Here is an 18,780-nt window from a genome sequence, read left to right as displayed (position 1 = left end):
ACGGTTTTATTTTTTGCCCTTTTCTTCTTCCTTTAGAGCTCTCTGGCCAGTGGCGGAGAACCAAAGTCAACGTTCGCATAAAAGTGAGGGAGTTCACAGGACAGGTCATGTCCCTCTCCGTGGCAATTCAATATCCTACTATTATGATATTGGTCATGGCTTTTGAAATCATAGCTGCACAAAACACCACATAAGTACATGTTTGCTTGTTTGGGAAGGTTCAGATTTGGTCTTCAGAGATGTGGGAACGTTAGAGGACTTCCTTTAGATAATGGGCAGTTTTCACAAAGTCTACTACAATTGGGAGCATCTCCTCTGCGCGTTTGTCGAGCATCTGCTGACTTTACCGCCATTTAAGAAGCCCTAGTGAATACTACTGCATTTTAAATGTTCTCGGCTCTATTACACGGCCAGACGAAGATAAAAAGCCCCTCGAAGACTTTCAAAGCGCCGCCTAATCTCATTCTCCCCTAGAGAGAACTGGAACAACCCATTACAAAAAACGCTGTTGGTTTCAGAAGAGCATTTGCTTGGATCAGCAGTGTAGATAACTACTTAGAGTCCAGACAGATGTGTTTGCATGCTGGTGGCCCTATTGTTTGTTTTAGCTGCTCAGCTTTTTTCCCTAAGCACTGCAGCAGTGCTATATACAGTACTGTATATATGTGTTTTTTGGAAAACAGTCATTATCTCAAACCATTTTCATATGCTTTTTTGCATTTTTCCTAGAGCGCTCGCTCGCCAGGCACTCCCTATGCAAATGGCGAAAATTTCGATTATGAACCAATTGTTTGCCTCTTTGATATGAATTCATTGTTGAGTGCACACAGGACTTTTTTACTCTGTTAGTTTAAGAGAACGTGAAAGAGCGAGAGAGGAAGAGAGTGAGAAATTTCCAATTGAATATGACAAGCTCTGTCTCCAGGCATTTGCAAATGTCAGAGAGAAGCAAAGAAGCTTGTGAAGCTTGCACAAGCGTAACAGTTTTCAGATCAAAACCGCAGAGATGCATGTAAAAGAGAGGACAGTGACAGGGAGAACGGGGGAGCTATGCTACAGAAATAATAAAGGGAAACACGCCTCTTATGTGGTGGATTCTGTGTTTCAAAGTGGTTTTACACCCTAAAGATGTGATGTTTGGTTAGACTCAGTTTCCATTAGTGTCAGTTATAGAGATGAGAAGAATATATGCATAAGAAAACAGTGCATTTCTTGACATTTCTGAAGCGAAAATGGTCTACAGGTGGTTTGACAGTATATTAAAGCAATAAACCACATGAGGCAGTGCATTACAATGATTTTGCCATGGGTTAAAGGTATAACACCCCTTTAAAAATTAATAAAATGCAAAGATGGTAGCAATGGTATTTAAACATGCTTAACAAAATGTTGATATAACAATTTAATATAATTTAAAATATAAAGCATTTCTAATTTATGTTAAACACAAATAAATATTATTTATTTTATCAATAAACAATGGTTTATATAATAATATTTATTTTTATATCACTGAAAATCATTGACAATTTAATGTAATTTAATATATAATATCAATGAAAATTGTTTATGTACTAAATGATATGTAATTGTAACTATACATCTCAAACACTTGCAGTTGCATTTGTATGTTATCATAATGAGTGGAAAATATTTTAATTTTAGATTTTAATATATTTATAATTATTATATTTATAATATACAATATATAATATCAATATTTATTAAATCATTGATTAATAATTTATTAATCATATTTAAGTATCATGTCATTGACATATTGTTTATATATATGAAATTAAATTATTTTATTGGTAAATATGCTTTGCAATAAAATAATAACTATCTATATATTACATTATATTTATATTATATTATTATATTTTTATATCACAAAATGGTAATTATTATAATCAAAATAGTTCATATATTAAAACACTGAGAATCATTGACATAAATATAATTAATGTAATGTATAAAATATAAATGTATTAAATGCTATTTATGTTATTATATCTCTAAAACATTAATAATTATGTAACTAAGAAATGGTTAGTAGATAAACATCATTTAATATATCATATCAAGATTTATTAAATTACATTTAATTATACTTAAGTATCATGTCAATGACAGATTTTTTTATATTTTAAATTAAATTATTTTATCCCTAGATATGGTTAACATATTTATAATTGATATTTAATTATTATATCACTCATGAACTGTTAATAAGTAAAAAATAATATGTAAACCATTATTTAAAAATATATATAATGACAATAAAAATACCAATGATGTTTATAAATTATATTAAAATGGTTTATGTCTTAAACTATATTTAATTATTATATCACAGAGAAATTGTTAAAAATTAAATATCCCTTAATATATAATGTCAATGAAAAATGGTTTATATATTAAAGTATATATATATATATATATATATATATATATATATATATATATATATATATATATATATATATATATAATTTTATACATCAAAATGATTTATATGTTAGCTTATATTTAATTACTATAATCAAAATATTTTATATATCAAATATTTATTATATCACTGAGCATCACTGACTTAATTCAATAAAGGTACTAATTTTTGAGGACAATATTTGGCCTGAAAATCTATTGAGAAAATCGCTAAATTAAGTTCTTAGCAATGCATATCACTAATCAAAAAATAAAGTTTTGATATATTTACGGCAGGAAATCTTCATGGAACATAATCTTTACTTAATATCCTAATGATTTTTGGCATAAAAGAAAAATAATCATTTTAAAATGCAATGTATTATTGGCTATTGTTACAAATATACACGTGCTACTTAAGAAGGTTTTGTGGTCCAGGGTCACATATATTAAATGTAATTATTGTATCCCTAAATATGGTTCAAATGATATGTTATTATTATTATATCAATCAGAACAATTTAGAGTAAATAATTTTAAATTAAATTATAATTAAGTTAAATTAATAATTACATTTTTGATTGACATAATAATTATATATAATTTAAAATAATTTCATATATAATAACATTTAAAATACCAATGATATTTATGAATCATATTATTCAAATAGTTTATGTATTAAATTATATTTAATTATTTAATCGCTGAGAAATGGTTACGTATTAAATGGCTTTTAATATATAACGTCAATTAAATTATGCTTATTAGGCCGAATTTCCATCAAAATAACTATATAGTATGATATAGGCTTTGTGCATGAATATACACGAATAAAGAGGCATACATCCACAGACACTTCCTGACACGACTGCGACTGCCTGACAGCTTAATGTTCCGCTGCCTTCCGCTGCTCTTTTGAATTAGACAGAGCTGATATGACAAACCTAACCGAGGCGTTGCTCTCCCTATATCGCTTTCTCTCTCACTCCCACTCTTCACACAGCTATCATTCCTGTCAGGTTTTATCAGCTCATTCAAAGTCGGACAGGAGTTACTCACTTTGCCACTCAGTTTTATGGCACTGCAGGCACTGAGCAATCACACCCTGACAGCTGGATTCTGGACAGGTGACAAGTGATAGTATGGATTAAACAAGTGTAAGCCTTCCAGACTCTCCCAAGAACATGACACATCTCAAAGAACATAATCACATGTGTAATCGAAAACACATGTTCCATGTTTCTCAATGCACTAAAGTAGCATCATAAATAGTAAATGTATGCTCGTCCCTCAAGAACCTGTTTGTCTTCTCTTAATTGTCATGATGCCATTTTTCTGTGCCTCTGGATCGATTAGAATCGTCTTAGGAAACTGTGTAAAGCAACACATCTGTCTGCAAGTGTACCTAGAAGAGTCATTGAAAATACCAGAAATATCGTACACTACCAGTCAAAAGTTTTTGAACAGTAAGATTTTTTAATGTGTTTTAAAGAAGTCTCTTCTGCTCACCAAGTCTGCATTTATTTGATCCAAAGTACAAAGTACATTTTAGTATTTAAAATTGCCTTTTTCTATTTGAATATATTTAAAAAAGCTGATTTCAAAGCTGAATTTTTAGCATCATTACTCCAGTCACATGGTCCTTCAGAAATCATTCTAATATTCTGATTTGCTGCTCAAAAACATTTATTATTATTGTTATGTTGAAAACAGCAGAGTAAATTTTTTTCAGGCTTCTTTGATTATTAGAAATTCAGAAGAACAGCATTTGTCTTTTGTAACATTATAAATGTCTTTATAATCACTTTTGACTTTTTGAAGTAACAGTATTAATTGCTGTCATTTCTTCCTGGTATAGTGTATATTATTATTAGTATTTCAGATAAATGCTGATCTTTGGATTTTTAGATTCAAAGAATCCTGAAAAAATGCACTCAACTGTTTTAAATAATAATAACAATAATAATTTAAAAAATGTTTCTTGAACAGCAAACCATCAAATTAGAATGTTTTCTGGAGGATCATGTTACACTGAAGACTGGAGTAATGATGCTGAAAATTTACTTTGATCATAGGAATAAATTACATTTTAAATATATTTAAATAGAAAGCAACTATTTTAAATAGTAAAAATATTTCAAAATGTGACTGTTTTGCTGTACTTTGGATCAAATAAATGCAGGCTTGGTGAGCCAAAGAGATTTCTTTTAAAAAAACACATTAAAAATCTTACTGTTCAAAAACTTTTGACTGGTAGTGCATAAAAGGAATGTTTGTATGCTGTAAACAATAATTTTTTTGAAGTAGTAAATAGAGATTACAAGAGTATGCTTTACAAGAACATACTATAGTCTTTCTAAATCTGATAAATTTCTGAATCAGATTAATCAATCAAATGTTTCATTGAATCAATCCAGAAATATTCAAGGATTTGTCACTCAAAAATTCCCACATGGAGCATTTTGCATATATACTAATACTAAAATAATAAATTAATTTAATAATACATTTTATTAATAATTAAAATCAATTATTTCTATTTCTAATTAGAATAACTAAACTAATGTTTTAACTTATGTTCCCAAAGGTGCATTTATTTGATTAAACCTATAAAAACTTTAAAAAATATTGTAACATTTTGAAATACTTCAAGATAATGCTTAAAATGTATTCCTGTGAAGGCAAACCTTTACAAAAAATGAAATTTCAGTCTTTCAATTTTAAAATTTCACATTTAATTCAATCTGTTACTGACAATTTCTCAGTTAAAAGTAAATCCTACACCATTTCCTCTAGTAGGAAAATAATTTGTTACAAAAGTGATGCTTTGATTAGTAAAGAAAGTGAATTTAGAGAGAGAGAAAAAATAACTTAGTTCACTTTCAGAACAAAAATTGACAGATAGTTTACTCACCCCCTTGTCATCCAAGATGTTCAGGTCTTTCTTTCTTCAGTCGTAAAGAAATAGTTTTTTGAGGAAAACATTTTAGGATTTTTCTCCATATAGTGCACTTCTATGGTGCTTGCAAGTTTGAACTTCCAAAATCCAGTTTTAATGCAACATCAAAGGGCTCTAAATGATTTTAGCCGAAGAAGTGTCTTATCTAGCAAAACGATTGGTTGTTTTCTAATAAAAATTACAATTTATACACTTTTTAACCTCAAATGCTCATTATGTCTAGCTGTACCATGTGTACTCTGTGCACTCCGGTTCAAGACAGTAAGAGTATGTCAAAAAAACTAATTTTCTCCTCCAACTATAAAATCGGCCTACATCGCTGTTTTACCTTTTTTGATAAACAGCGGTTGACCTTTGCATGTTCACTTTGTAAACACTGGGTTGGTACTTCTGCAGCGATGTAGGACAATTTTGAAGTTGGAGGAGAAAATGAGATGGAGTTTTTCGACATACCCTAACTGTCTTGAACCGGACTGCACAGAGTATGCATGCAAGACGAGCATTCGAGGATAAAGAAGTATATAAATTGTAAATTTTTAATACATAAATGGTCAAGACCCTTCTTCCTCAGCTGGGATCGAGCCCTTTGAAGCTGCATTTAAACTGCATTTTGGAAGTTCAAACTTGGGGGCACCATAGAAGTCCATTATATGGAGAAAATGTTCTTTAAGACTGAAGAAAGAAAGACATGAACATCTTGAATGACAAGGGGGTGAGTAAATTATCTGTAAATTGTTGTTCTGGAAGTGAACCAATCCCTTAAAAACCCTTTCAGAGAATTTTTACATTCATTGCCAACCACATAAAAATGCTAAAAAGAAGAAAAAACTGACTAATCAACCTCACTAACCGCCCTAGACTAGTCGATCATCCTGACCCATCTCTACGTGACAGTAGATAGATATAGCCAACCTTTTGACCTGTGCAGACTCCACAGGGCGCCAATCAGAGGTCAACAGGAAGTCGTGAGTGGATGGCATGGGCTGTTACATCCTGAGCCAAAATAAATGGCCGCAGACAGAAAACGGCAGCATGGGAGGCGGCTGAGGTATTCTCTCTCTAGCCAACATTATACAAGCACATTCCAAATTCATGTTTATAAATATGGATATTTTTCTAAACTAGGCATCTGACATATCTCAGCACGTTGGATACCATGATGGTGGTTAAACAGATCTCAATCTCTCTCCCGCTGTCTGTCTCTCTCTCGCCTCTCACTGACCTTTGCATACTTCTGAGAAAATAACAGTGTCAGATATAGCTTTAGCAAAACACAAAAACTGCTGTGCAGAGTACAACGAAAAAACTAAACAAAACAGCAGATTTGAGACCAGTTTTGACATCTGACCTACATGGGATCAGGGTGTTGTGACATTTCTAACTGACTAAATGGGCGGTAGAGATTATTAACACTAGAGAAAGCATTAATTAAAAACAATCAGTAGGCTTGTGTTCATTGTCTATAGACAGCACGTTCAATTGTAGCCTAAGATGAATTACTTTTTAAAAGCCTCTAAAAGGACTGAACTGGTTTGAACAGGTCTGAGCAAGCATCAGGTACAGAACAGAAGCTCCTAACTATCCCTAGGTCAACTAAGGCTTGACCTTTGCCTCATGGTGTAACATCAAACAACATGAGAGGGACACAAATGACCATCATAAATCTCTTGTATACACCCACGTACCATTAGAGAACTTTATTCTACACAGTCTAGTACGTTAAACTACAATAATAATTGATTGCAAAAAAAAAAAGAATTTACAAGACTGAAATAATTTGAAGGTTTGATTCATTTCTGAATAATTTAATGAATCAATCCAGAATGATTCAATGATTTGCCATTAAAAAAAAAAAATCACCAAATTCCATGTGTAGGATATTTTAAAAATAAATGAATAAATAAATTAGCGAATAAACAAATAAATAAATAAAGGTCTGAAAATACTCAATTTTCTGTAAATATTTATCTTTTTTTAATAAATGTTACATTTTTATTGTATTCATGTTTTAGAAAAAAGTCTCTAATGCCCCCAAAGGCTTATTTATTTATAATTAAATGAATAAAGGTCTGGAAATACTCTGTTTTCTGTAAATGTTTTTAATTTTTTACATTTTTTGGTAAATGTCTTATAAATTTTATGTTTTCATTTCATTAATGTTTTAGAAAGAGGTCTCTTATAATCTCAAAGGCTTATTTACTTATAAACAAATAACTAAAAGTCTGAAGATACTCTATTTTACGTAAATGTTTTAAAGTTTTCGGTCATTTTTTTTTTTTTCAGTTAATTTTTTATAAATGTTATATTTTTATTTTATTATTGTTTTAGAAAGATGTCTCTTATGCTCGCAGTATTTTCAGGCCAAAGGTCTGAAAATGATCTGTTTTCGGTAAATGTTTTTCGGTAAATTTCTTATAAATGTTATATTTTTATTTTAATGTTTTTGAAAGAAGTCTCTTGTGCTCACAAAGGCTTATTTATTTATAAACAAATAAATAAAGGTCTAAAATACTCTATTTTTCGGTAAATGTTTTTAATTGTTGGTGAATTTTTTGGTAAAATCTTTATAAATCTTACATTTTTAGAATAAAGTCTGTTATGCTCCCAAAGGCTGCATTTGTTTGATCAAAAATACAGTAAAAATAGTACAAATTTTTAATATTACAATAAAAAAATAACTGTTATCTATTTTAATATATTTTTAAAAATCATATTTACTAGGAATGTAATGATTCACAATACTAATTTCATGACACGATTTTCTAACTTTAAAAAAAAAAAATTAGACTAAAGAGACTTAAGTAAAAATGTCTTGTTTAATTATTTATTATTGCTTGGTATAAACTTAAAATTTAAAACAAACCCCAAATCAAACAAACAGCACAAATAAAAGAAATCTCTTCATATAAGGCTTTGCCTGTCCTCTTTCCATTAAAATTTAGAGGTAACCACTGCATTTTTAATCATGATCCAAACAAAGATACTGCATGAGCAGTTTTTAATTTAAATTAGATTAACATCATAACTACAGTAACTACACAAAACATCTACACGAAACAAAAACAGCAGACGGGCTGAAAGAAAACTCTCTGCCAGCAGGTGGCACTTATGAAACAGCAGCAATATAGCGTTTCCTTGGTTACAGCTGTAAACAGAGGCAAGATGAAAAGAAAATAGCATCTAACCTCTTCTAAAGACAGTCAAATCCCCTCAGAGACACATTCATATAACATCCCAACCGATTTTAATTGTCACATACTTGTATCGATGTATTGATTTTTACCATTACATCTCTAATATTTACATACAGTATATAGACAAAAAAAACAGTTGGCAATTCCTAGTGGGTAGCAAAGCTCGGATAATCGTCATGGTAGAGCTGGATGAAAAATGTTTCAGTTCATTTAGTCTTTTTTGGCACCTCACATCCTGGTCAAATTTGGCCCTCAGGTATTGTCATTAACACATGACATGTTGTCCGCTTATTTTCTGCTTAGTTTCCCATAGAAACAGAGTCAGAAACAGGGATTGACAGAAGTGACCACAGGCTGCGTCTCTGTCCAGAGGAGAAGCGCGGCCTGTATACTGTGTCACTTTTGGTTACAGAGGCATCTTTGTGTTCCATGTTTCTTGGTGGTTGGTTCTGGATCGGATCAGCTGGGTGGGTAATTACAGCCTGTTGTGTGTAAATGTGAGGATATGCTGGCAGGAAATGGGTGGAAGGATTTCTGGGAAATGTAGGGACCAAAGGAATGCCAGTGCCCTCTGAAACGACAGTCTCTGATGTGGGTATTTCTGTTGCTAAATTAGAAGAAGCACTCTCAGCTAACCACCTCTGCACCACAGATACATAGAAAGATATGTGAGTGGTTAAGCATTATGAGAGGCCCTTGTATTGATTCAAAATCACTATCGCTTTATTTATATCGGAAATACGCATACTAGTCGAACCAAACCAAAGATGGACATGTCAATGTGCTTAAATATACATCTTTTGTAATTTGTATACTAAAACTAAATGTTTCATGAAAAATAAAAAATTGAAGGAAATGTCCTATGCTCACTGTTTATTTGCATTTAATGAAAAATAAAGTAAAAGCAGTAATATTGTGAAATATTATTAAACTTTAAAAACTATTTTCTATTTAAATATATTTTAAAATGTCAATTAATAATGTGATTGAATTTCCTGCAGCCATTTCTCCAGTTTGGTCATTTCTCCTGTTTTATTTTTTTTATTTTATTTTTGCCTTGTTTTACTGTGAAAAATATTCTTAAAATATACGTTTTCTTGATTAGCAAGAGTACATGAGATATTAAGGTTTTAATTGTATTTATTATTTTATTTATTGTAGTTATTTTACTTTATTTTTAAATTTAATTTAATATAATTTATTTTATTTTATTTATTTTGCTTGATTCTACTTGATTATTTAATTTAATTTAATTTAATTTTGTTTTATTTTATTTTATTTCAAGCAATGTTATAATTAAAACCAAAAAAAGAATGTTTATTTTTCTTAGTACAAAGGTTTAAATTGTTTAAGGTAAAATTGTAAATATTTTATTTATTTTACTTTATTTTTTTTACCAAAAAACAAAAAAGAATGCTTGTTTTTCATACTTAGTAAATCTTATTCTTCTTAATAAGCATAAAACTTACAATGCTTTTTGCAAGAAAAATTATAAAAGAAACATTTCCCAATGATGTTAAGCGAAAATAAACTTAATTAAACTTAACACATTTTTGAAACAATAAATTTAAAACATCTAATATAATTTTGCTTCTTAAGCAAACATATCTTGTTTTAACAATATGTATACTTTTTTATTTACCGCAAAATAAGACAAATATACTGATTACCCTAGTGAAAAACATAATATATATAAAATATATTTATTTCATACTAAGCATAATTCAAATCTATTAACATTTTTACTGACATGTCGCTCAAGATTGGAGATATAAAAATCATAATTACACAACCTGTATTCATAATGCATATTTCTTAATATTAAGCCTAAAATGTGCTTTAATGTCACTATTGATGAGGATTGTATGTATCTTTTAATGCAGGATATTTGAAGTGTACCTGAATATTTTCATTTTAGCACAATCAAATATACTTAAGTGTACCTTTAGTTGGAGCTCAGCACTACTTCCGCACAATTAAAGTGAATTAAGCACAAAATTAGTTGTCCCAGTTTAGCAGATTTTAAGTATTCCAGTTTAGTATACCAGAAGTACAACTGCAGGGTTTTAGTACATAAATATGTAAATGTATTTGTAGTGTACTTAGCATTAAATACATATATTTAACATTCATTTTACAGTATCAGAGAAAAAAGCTACTACTGTAGATCCTGTATGAACTAGGCTACTACTGTAAGCTGGTGTACAAGACTAGACATACAATTTGAAATGTTTTCACAGGAAGACACACACATAACACATATACATAAAAGTAAACAAGCCACGACAAGCAAGTTTCACAGGAAAAACTAGTCAAGGCTTCAAAATGTTCTTGACAGCATTTTTATGTGGATGAACAAAAACAAACAAAAGCAAGAAAAAAAAACTAAATCCCTAAAAAAATAAATCATACATTTAGAGTCTTAAAAGAATAGTCATGAACTCCAGCAGGTCAATGCAGGAGTACTTTCTAAACAAGTACATATAAAAAGAAAAAGAAAAAAAGGAAGTGGTTAAAGGGACAGAGAAAAAGTACAAAAGTTCTTCCCCTGCCCACATTTCCGACCACCTGGCTACTGTTTCCCTCCCAAGCCATACCTCACTGTCAGAGAGGCTTTGAGTGAAGACACAAGACAAAGCACAGGCGTTTCACTCCAAACAGCCCTGGCAAGAAAAAGAGGAGGAGAACAAGAGGAATAGACAAAGATCGAGGGAGAATAAAGACGGAGCAGAAAGCTGAGAGAGCTAGCCAGCGATGGCAAGCAGCCGAACAGCAGGAGAGAGATGAGTCCAGAACCGATGAACGATCTGTCAAACAAACGCTAATGCAATATGGAAACAAATCCTTTTTTAACACTTTCAGCAATGGAAGCATCATATGGTTTTATCATGTGTTAACTGACTGACAGTTGACTGATCATGCTTCCTGTAAAAAAAAGAAGGAAAAAAAAAGTGTTTTGATGCTAGATCTCCCAAATCTATAAACCGGTTGCGTTCTGGAATTCCCTTTTCAGCTAATTCCATCAAAGTATGTCGACGAAGTGCTGATTCAGTTGATCACACACACTCAAGAACAAAAATAACTCTAAACGCTGCCGATTGTAATCATAGATCTCATTTCAGATAACTCTATGTTAATTTCTCACGATTGGTCGGGACCAATAAGCCACATGCTGCTCGCTTCGCCCTTTGAAACGAGATGAAAGACGAAACTATCATGACAGACAAGGCATGACATGGATTTAATAACTTGAGCAAAATTGCTGATGCTTTGAAGTCTTCAGTTTGCCCTTCAGCCATGACCATTCCATTCATTTTCACACTCAGCACATTTTGTTTTCATAGAAAAACACAGCAAAACAAGTATCGCCAGGTCCACGTTTAACTGAGGGGGGAAATAATTACGCATCTGTCTTTGCATCTGAAACAGGAATGAGAAGAACATTATAAAACCATCCCAGCTCTGTCTGGGAACTACTTACTTCATTCCAGTCAACAACATCCATCAACTAAACCCAAATTCACTTTGCATGAGGCAAGCTCCTGTCTGGACACAGATGCACTGCTTCTTCTTCTCCTTAAAGGACACAAATAATTCTCTATTCATTTAATACATCATTCATCTGAGGGAATTGAGACTTGGTCTCTGGCTTGGACAAGGTGTGGGTACAACCTGCTCACATTTCTTAAAGGGGTCATCAGATGCCTGTTTTCCACAAGTTGATATGATTCTTTAGGGTCTCAATGAGAAGTCTATAACATACTTTGGTTAAAAATTGTCAATGCTTGGGTAAAAAAACACTATTTTTACCTCATCAAAAACAGCCCTTTTTAGAGCAAGCTATTCTGTTGCATGTTCCTTTAAATGCTAATGAGCTTTGCTCGCCCCGCCCCTCTCTGACATAGGATGACGAGCCATAATGTTTACTTTAGCCGCGTTTAGCTGCGAAACTTTCTAACAAGCACATTATTAAGAAAGGCTATTTGCAAAGATGCATAAAAAACCCTTATACCAACTCTGCTGTGGGTGAAGCTGCATCACAAATGATTTGCACAAACATAGATGCATATGTAAATCAGGATCGGTGCTTTCCTTTCAAAAACGAAAGTAATGTATCTGCATCTTCAGCGGCTCAGATGTCGGGAGTAAATGACGACTGCTATGTTCATGATTACATTCAACAACAGAACACCTCAATCGCTCAGTCTTTCTTGTGAGTTGGCACAATGGAGATGTTTCAGCTCGGTGAGGGCGGGTCTAAGGTAAGGCGATCATGTCAATCAACTATCGTGGGAGTGGCCTCTGTCGGTGTGTCATCACATCGTCAAGAACCTAATTGGTCAAAGGTCATATTACTTTTAAAGATTAAAAAAATACCACTGGGTAGATTTTTATCGTTGTAGGGTGGTTGTGTACACAAATTGTCAACACACATTATTGTTCAAACAACATGTAAAAGTGAGTTTTGCATCCAATTCCCTTAAAAGAAATGTAATCCTAAAAAGAAAATTAGCGGAAGATTTACTCACCCTCTGGGCATCCATGATTGTAGATGAGTTGGTTTCTTCACCAGAACAAATTTGGAGAATTTTAGCATTACACTTGCTCACCAATGCATCCTCTGCAGTGAATGGGTGCCATCAGAATGAGAGTCCAAACAGCTGATATAAATATTACAATAATCCCCACCTGATCTTATGATGATAACATACCCAAGTTTTTCGCTAGACGCGTGAAATTTCATGACATATTCCATGAGAAATGTCCACTGAGTGGCGCAAAAATTGTGTTCAGTTCTTTCCCCAGAACAGATGAACCAGAATGGTATGTTTTATGTGATGTTGGTTTTGTGCGTCACCACAGAGCTGACATGAAATGTCCATTGAGTTGTGCTATAATGCTCCGTGATTTTTTAAAATAACATACCATCTGCACTACACCTAAACCCACCCAATAGTATGAACAAAAGCGAATGTGACGTAAAAACGCAATTGTAAGCATGTCGATTTTTAATTGTTTTTCGATCTCTCATCTTTCAGCTCTTTCATCGTGAGTCATGTTTTTCACAGGAATCCGTGTTTACCCAAGGATTCTGCATCCTAATTCCAATTCTGTGCCAGCTGAGCTACCAAACAAGCTTGTTAGACCTGGAAAGCAAACATGTAAAGCTGTAATCATAGCTGTGTACGAAAACAATTACACCTCTAGTTTTACCACCTCTAGTGGACATTTCTGTTGGAAACTGCATTGATATGTACTTATTGGTATGGATTTCGTGTCCTGTGTAAAAGTTCCCACAGGTACGTTTTCGTCATGAAACCAGGTAAAATAATTCACATGACTCCAGTCCGTTAATTAAAGTCTTGTGAAGTGAAAAGTTGTATGTTTGTAATAAACAAATCCATCAGATGGCGCTTTTAAGTTCAAAGCATTGCTTCCAGCTAAAGTATGAATCCTCTATCCACATCCATTGCTTTCTCACAGCTTTTCACTTCAGAAGATTTTAACTGATTAACTAAAGTGGCGTGGTTTATTGTGATGTATTTTTATCAGATCTTATGCAGAGGAACCACTGGTGAGCAAGTTCTGTAATGCAAAATTTTTAAAAATATGTTCTGATGCGGAAACAAACTTATTTAATGTACATCTTGGATGGTCTAAGGGTATTTACATTTTCAGAAAATTGTACCTTTGGGGTGAACTATTATTTTAAAAGCAAAGGAGCAGATGCTTTCAATTCATGCAGTATATAAACTAAAATACAACAAATTGAAGATTTTCTGAGGGCAGAAATACTGCAATATTAATGAAACCCCACAGATGTCATGCTCTCTTTCAAATGCTTCACACCGAAAGTGTTTTATCACTTACACGTTTTAATCTGCATGTCTTATCACACATGTCTATGAGAACAGAATGCCTTTTCACTCATCAAATATCAATACCTGATTTGCAGGAAAGAACTGAAGGGCCTAACAAATGCACAATTTTGACTTCCTAAAACACCTCAAAAGAGCAAGTACAAGAACACATGCAATTAACTCATGTGATTAATAAAATAATCATAATCACAAATTGACAGCAAAGAGTGCAAATTGTCACTCTGACTCACTGTTGTTAAATTATTTGTATTAGATTTTATATGGAAACCCAGGGAACATGCAATGAGCCATCAAGTCATTTCACTAAATGATGTTTTACTGCAAAACATTCAAACTTTAGGGTGGATGGATGTTACGACATGCCTTATTAATTATTACAGCACTAATTAGCCATAAACCTGTCAAGATGAGTCACTGTGTCACAAAATGCTAGAAAAGACTTGTAAAGAGGAATAAGACACCCAAAAGCCTGAGTATTTATTATTATGAATATGCTCTGGGAAGCAGCTTTAAATACATTGCTAATGCATAGGTATACTATAGACTGCAGTGCTTACGCATCGCCCAGATAGCCTAACCTGTCATTTGAATCAAAGGCTATAATTAAACAAAAAAAATTAAAAGAGAGCGTAGGGGATTTGCTTCTGAGACTTGAAACACAACACAAATTACAGCTTTTGCTGGTAGTGAAGCGATGCGACAATCTAGAGCACTCCCATTATAATCAACGTAAGCAGCTTGTGCATTTGAGGCAAGTCAGCTGCATTGATTATAGGGCGATTTTTCAATTAGATGCGCTTTTAACTACCTGAAAACTTGGAAAACAAAACATTTTAAACTGAGTTACGACATTCATATTAACGTTTGAAGTTAACATTAGTATAGACTCTTAAAAATAAAGGTTATTTATTGGCATTGATGGTTCCATGAAGATCCTTAAACATCAGTGGAACCTTTCCAAAGCAGAAAATATTATTTATAGTGGAAGTAGTTCCTTTAGATTTGTTAATGTCTTTTTAGAATGGCCCTTTTAAGAACTGTTTACTGAAAGATTGTTTGGGGAACCAAAAACGGTTCTTCTATGGCACCATCACAATAACACCCCTTTGGAGCCTTTATACTTATAACAATAACAAAAGAGATTGATAATAGGGTTTAATAATTACACCTAACAATTGCATTTATCTATTGTTTTTTTCATTCTAGGAGACAGAAAAAATCCATAAAATGAACATTATTGTGTCGTGCCGCACACATTGATTGGTCGACTGGTTGTTGACGTCACTATTCCATCCACAACCCTGGAAAATATGTTGCACTTGCTGTTTATCTGGCAAGATGTTTGCACTATGTGGTCGTTGCTAACATTAAAAAATGCAAAGAATTTGGGTTTTGCATAGAGAAAATATGCCTTAATTGTTTGTGCCTAACTCCTGATGGTTGTCTGATGCTGCAGATGGATTTATGATACAATTAAAAGTCTCAAGTTCACTTCAGAGAAAGGTATACTTTTTATTGGATTTGTGGTTTCTAAGGGAAAATAATCTGCTGTTGGGCTTTCAGCTACTGTATATAATATGAAAAGAACATAACTTGCCAGTAAAGAACAAGCAGATTGAGTTGTTTGAGAGAAAACCTGAAAGACATCCAATGCAGAGCATCAATAGATGAGAAGTAAATCTGTCAGTAAGAGATAGCTAGAGGTTTTTTTGTAATCCCAATACCAGTTTAATTAGTCAACGATGACACATAGAGATCCCTTACAGATATTTACAATGGCAACAATAGTTTCTGCCAAAACACCATTGTTACTGTGGTTCTTGCTAGTAAAATAAAACTGTGGTAACCTGTGGTTATCAGTGACCATTCAGTCATCAAATAAGATATTAAAAGCATCCAACTCTCTTTGAATGAGATCCCATATTAGGATTTTGCAGCAAAAAAAATAAATAAAATAAAATAAATAAATAATATATAAATTAATTAAATATATAGGCCTATATATAAACTATATTAAGCATTATTATATCATCTTATAATACAGTGTGATTTTTTTAAAAGCAAGATTTATCCGTTTCTCAAATAAAAATAAATAAATAAATAAATAAATAAATAAATAAATAAATAAATAAAGAGAGAGAAATTGTATACGGTCCGGACCGCATCACACCTTGCACTAAAATCCACTTGGAGAGTCTTTATACCCGGATAATGCATCTAACAAATACAGATTAAACAGTTTGAATAAGTTTCATTTTCAAGACTACAAGATTAGCTCTAGCAGAAGAGCTGCAAAACAGCGATCAAAGAGGGTTCTGGCAATTATTTAGCGCGAAATGGATTGTGTGATTCATAAACTGAACCAGAGGCAAGACAAGGCAAGAAAAGTGACAGAACGCGCTGCACGCCGCTGCTCATCTCGAGACTGGAGTCGGGACAATGCGGGCGCAACGCAATGCACTAGTGTGATAAACATCTCATAAAAGCCCTACAACCACCAGAATGCACAAAGTTACAGTTCATAAGAGTTGAGAACTAACCCGTGTCGAAGTGGTCTGAAGCTGACGCGCTGAGGCAGGCAGCAAGGAGCAAAGCTGCGATTCTCCACGAATCCATCGCTCTTCTGTAGTAGGCTGTACGAGACCTGAACACCTTCTCTTCCTCTCTTCTCGCAGGTGAAGTGTTCCGAGTCCAGTCAGGTCAGTCGAGCTGATGCAGTGAGCAGCTGAATGTCATGAAATCTCGCTGCGCGTCCGCGTTAAGAGCGTCTGAACTTCTAGGCAGATCAGCGCTGCCCCCAGACACTCACACACAAGACAGATAGCAGAAAAAGTAGGGATCCTATTTCAAATCATGTGACAGGAAATCGGGGCAATAGATTCAACCTGCCCCATGCATGGGGGCATATACCTGTTGCGCGCTATGGGCTGGCCAGAAATCCAATAGCTGTGAGCGAAACAACACGGAGAGTTAAGAAAATAATCCCTGAAGACTTTTAAATCACTGCTGTTTGCATTAACAAATCCTATGTGGCATTCTGTGTAGACTGTCTGCAGACGCACAGACAGACAGACAGACAGACAGACAGACAGATAGATAGATAGATAGATAGATAGATAGATAGATAGATAGATAGATAGATAGATAGAGTAAAGTAAAGTAAGGGATTACTTTCATTTTTCTGTAATTTAGTTACAGAAATATTTTGTAGGTCAGTTAGTAGTTACCTGTTAAGGAGTTGATTTAAATTATTTTAAAGTATACTGTTATTGTAAAATACAATAAATGACTAAAATGACAAAAAGTTAGACATTTACTACGGTAAATATTGCTTTTTAGGACTTGCTTGTGCAATTGTGATGTTACAGGTGGACAGTCGATAGATACAGTGCCTTGCAAAAGTATTCATACCCCTTCATTTTTTTCACATTTTGTTTTGTTGCAGGATTATGTTAAACTGCTTTAAATTATTTTTTCCCCACATCAGTTTACACTCCGTACACCATAATAATGACAAAGCAAAAAACAGATTTGCATATTTTTCAAATGTATTAAACTGCTTTTTACGTTAAGCAGTTTCATGTTTATCCTTGTATTGCTCTTGTATACTGAGTTTAGAAAGTAACTAGTAATAAGTAATGCAATACTTTTTAGTGAGTGTAATTATACAGTAATCTAATTAGGCTAATGAAGAAGTAATTAGTAGTGTTACCCAACACTGATCAAGGGTTAATTTAAAAATGTTTTTTTTTTTTTTTTTATTAAATCAACACATGAAAAAATAAATGACTAATATTAGAGTAGAACTTTATTTATAGGTTCTTAAATTAGTTTTATGATTCTATATATTATTCTGAGATAATATTTGCCCTTCGTGTTTACATATGGGCTGAATACAACCTAAATGTAAATTTAAAGCCTGACAGCCTTCTGTGGTAAATAATGACACTGCTGACTGGAACACAAGCCTCATTTCAATGTCATACATTCCAGCCCATAAAACAAGCAGCATCAGTTGTGCAGAATGTCTCTCTCTAGTGGGAGAACACATGAATGGAGGATCCATTACCTCAGCCTCCAGAGCAGAGCATGCAAAGGACAGCAGCCATAACAGGCTTCTTCAGTGACTTCATTCACCGCTGAAATTAAAACGAACTCACCCAAAACCCCAAACGGCTTGGTAAAAATAACACTCGCTGCCTGCTGCCTTTTTTTAAAGTTTGAAATGATTCGGTTGGGTATGAAACTGACCATAAGGGAGTGAATCATCAGCCGGATGGTCGGCACACTGTAATACAGAGCTGGCTTGAAG

At 33.0% G+C, this 18,780-nt stretch overlaps 1 protein-coding gene across 1 annotated transcript in view; it reads right to left on the bottom strand.

The window, feature by feature from the left end:
• kremen1 (kringle containing transmembrane protein 1) overlaps window positions 1–17,208 on the bottom strand; it is an 82,329-nt gene extending 65,121 nt beyond the window's left edge. Inside the window, exon 1 of the mRNA XM_073841359.1 lies at window positions 17,009–17,208. Coding sequence (XP_073697460.1) covers window positions 17,009–17,084 — 76 coding nt within the window. The 5' untranslated portion in view covers window positions 17,085–17,208. The remainder of the gene's footprint in view (window positions 1–17,008) is intronic.
• Between the last annotated feature and the right edge of the window lie 1,572 nt (window positions 17,209–18,780).

The sequence above is a fragment of the Garra rufa genome, chromosome 5 (genome assembly GCF_049309525.1).
Source record: "Garra rufa chromosome 5, GarRuf1.0, whole genome shotgun sequence".
Lineage (NCBI taxonomy): Eukaryota > Metazoa > Chordata > Actinopteri > Cypriniformes > Cyprinidae > Garra > Garra rufa.
This window is presented reverse-complemented; position numbering and strand designations above follow the sequence as displayed.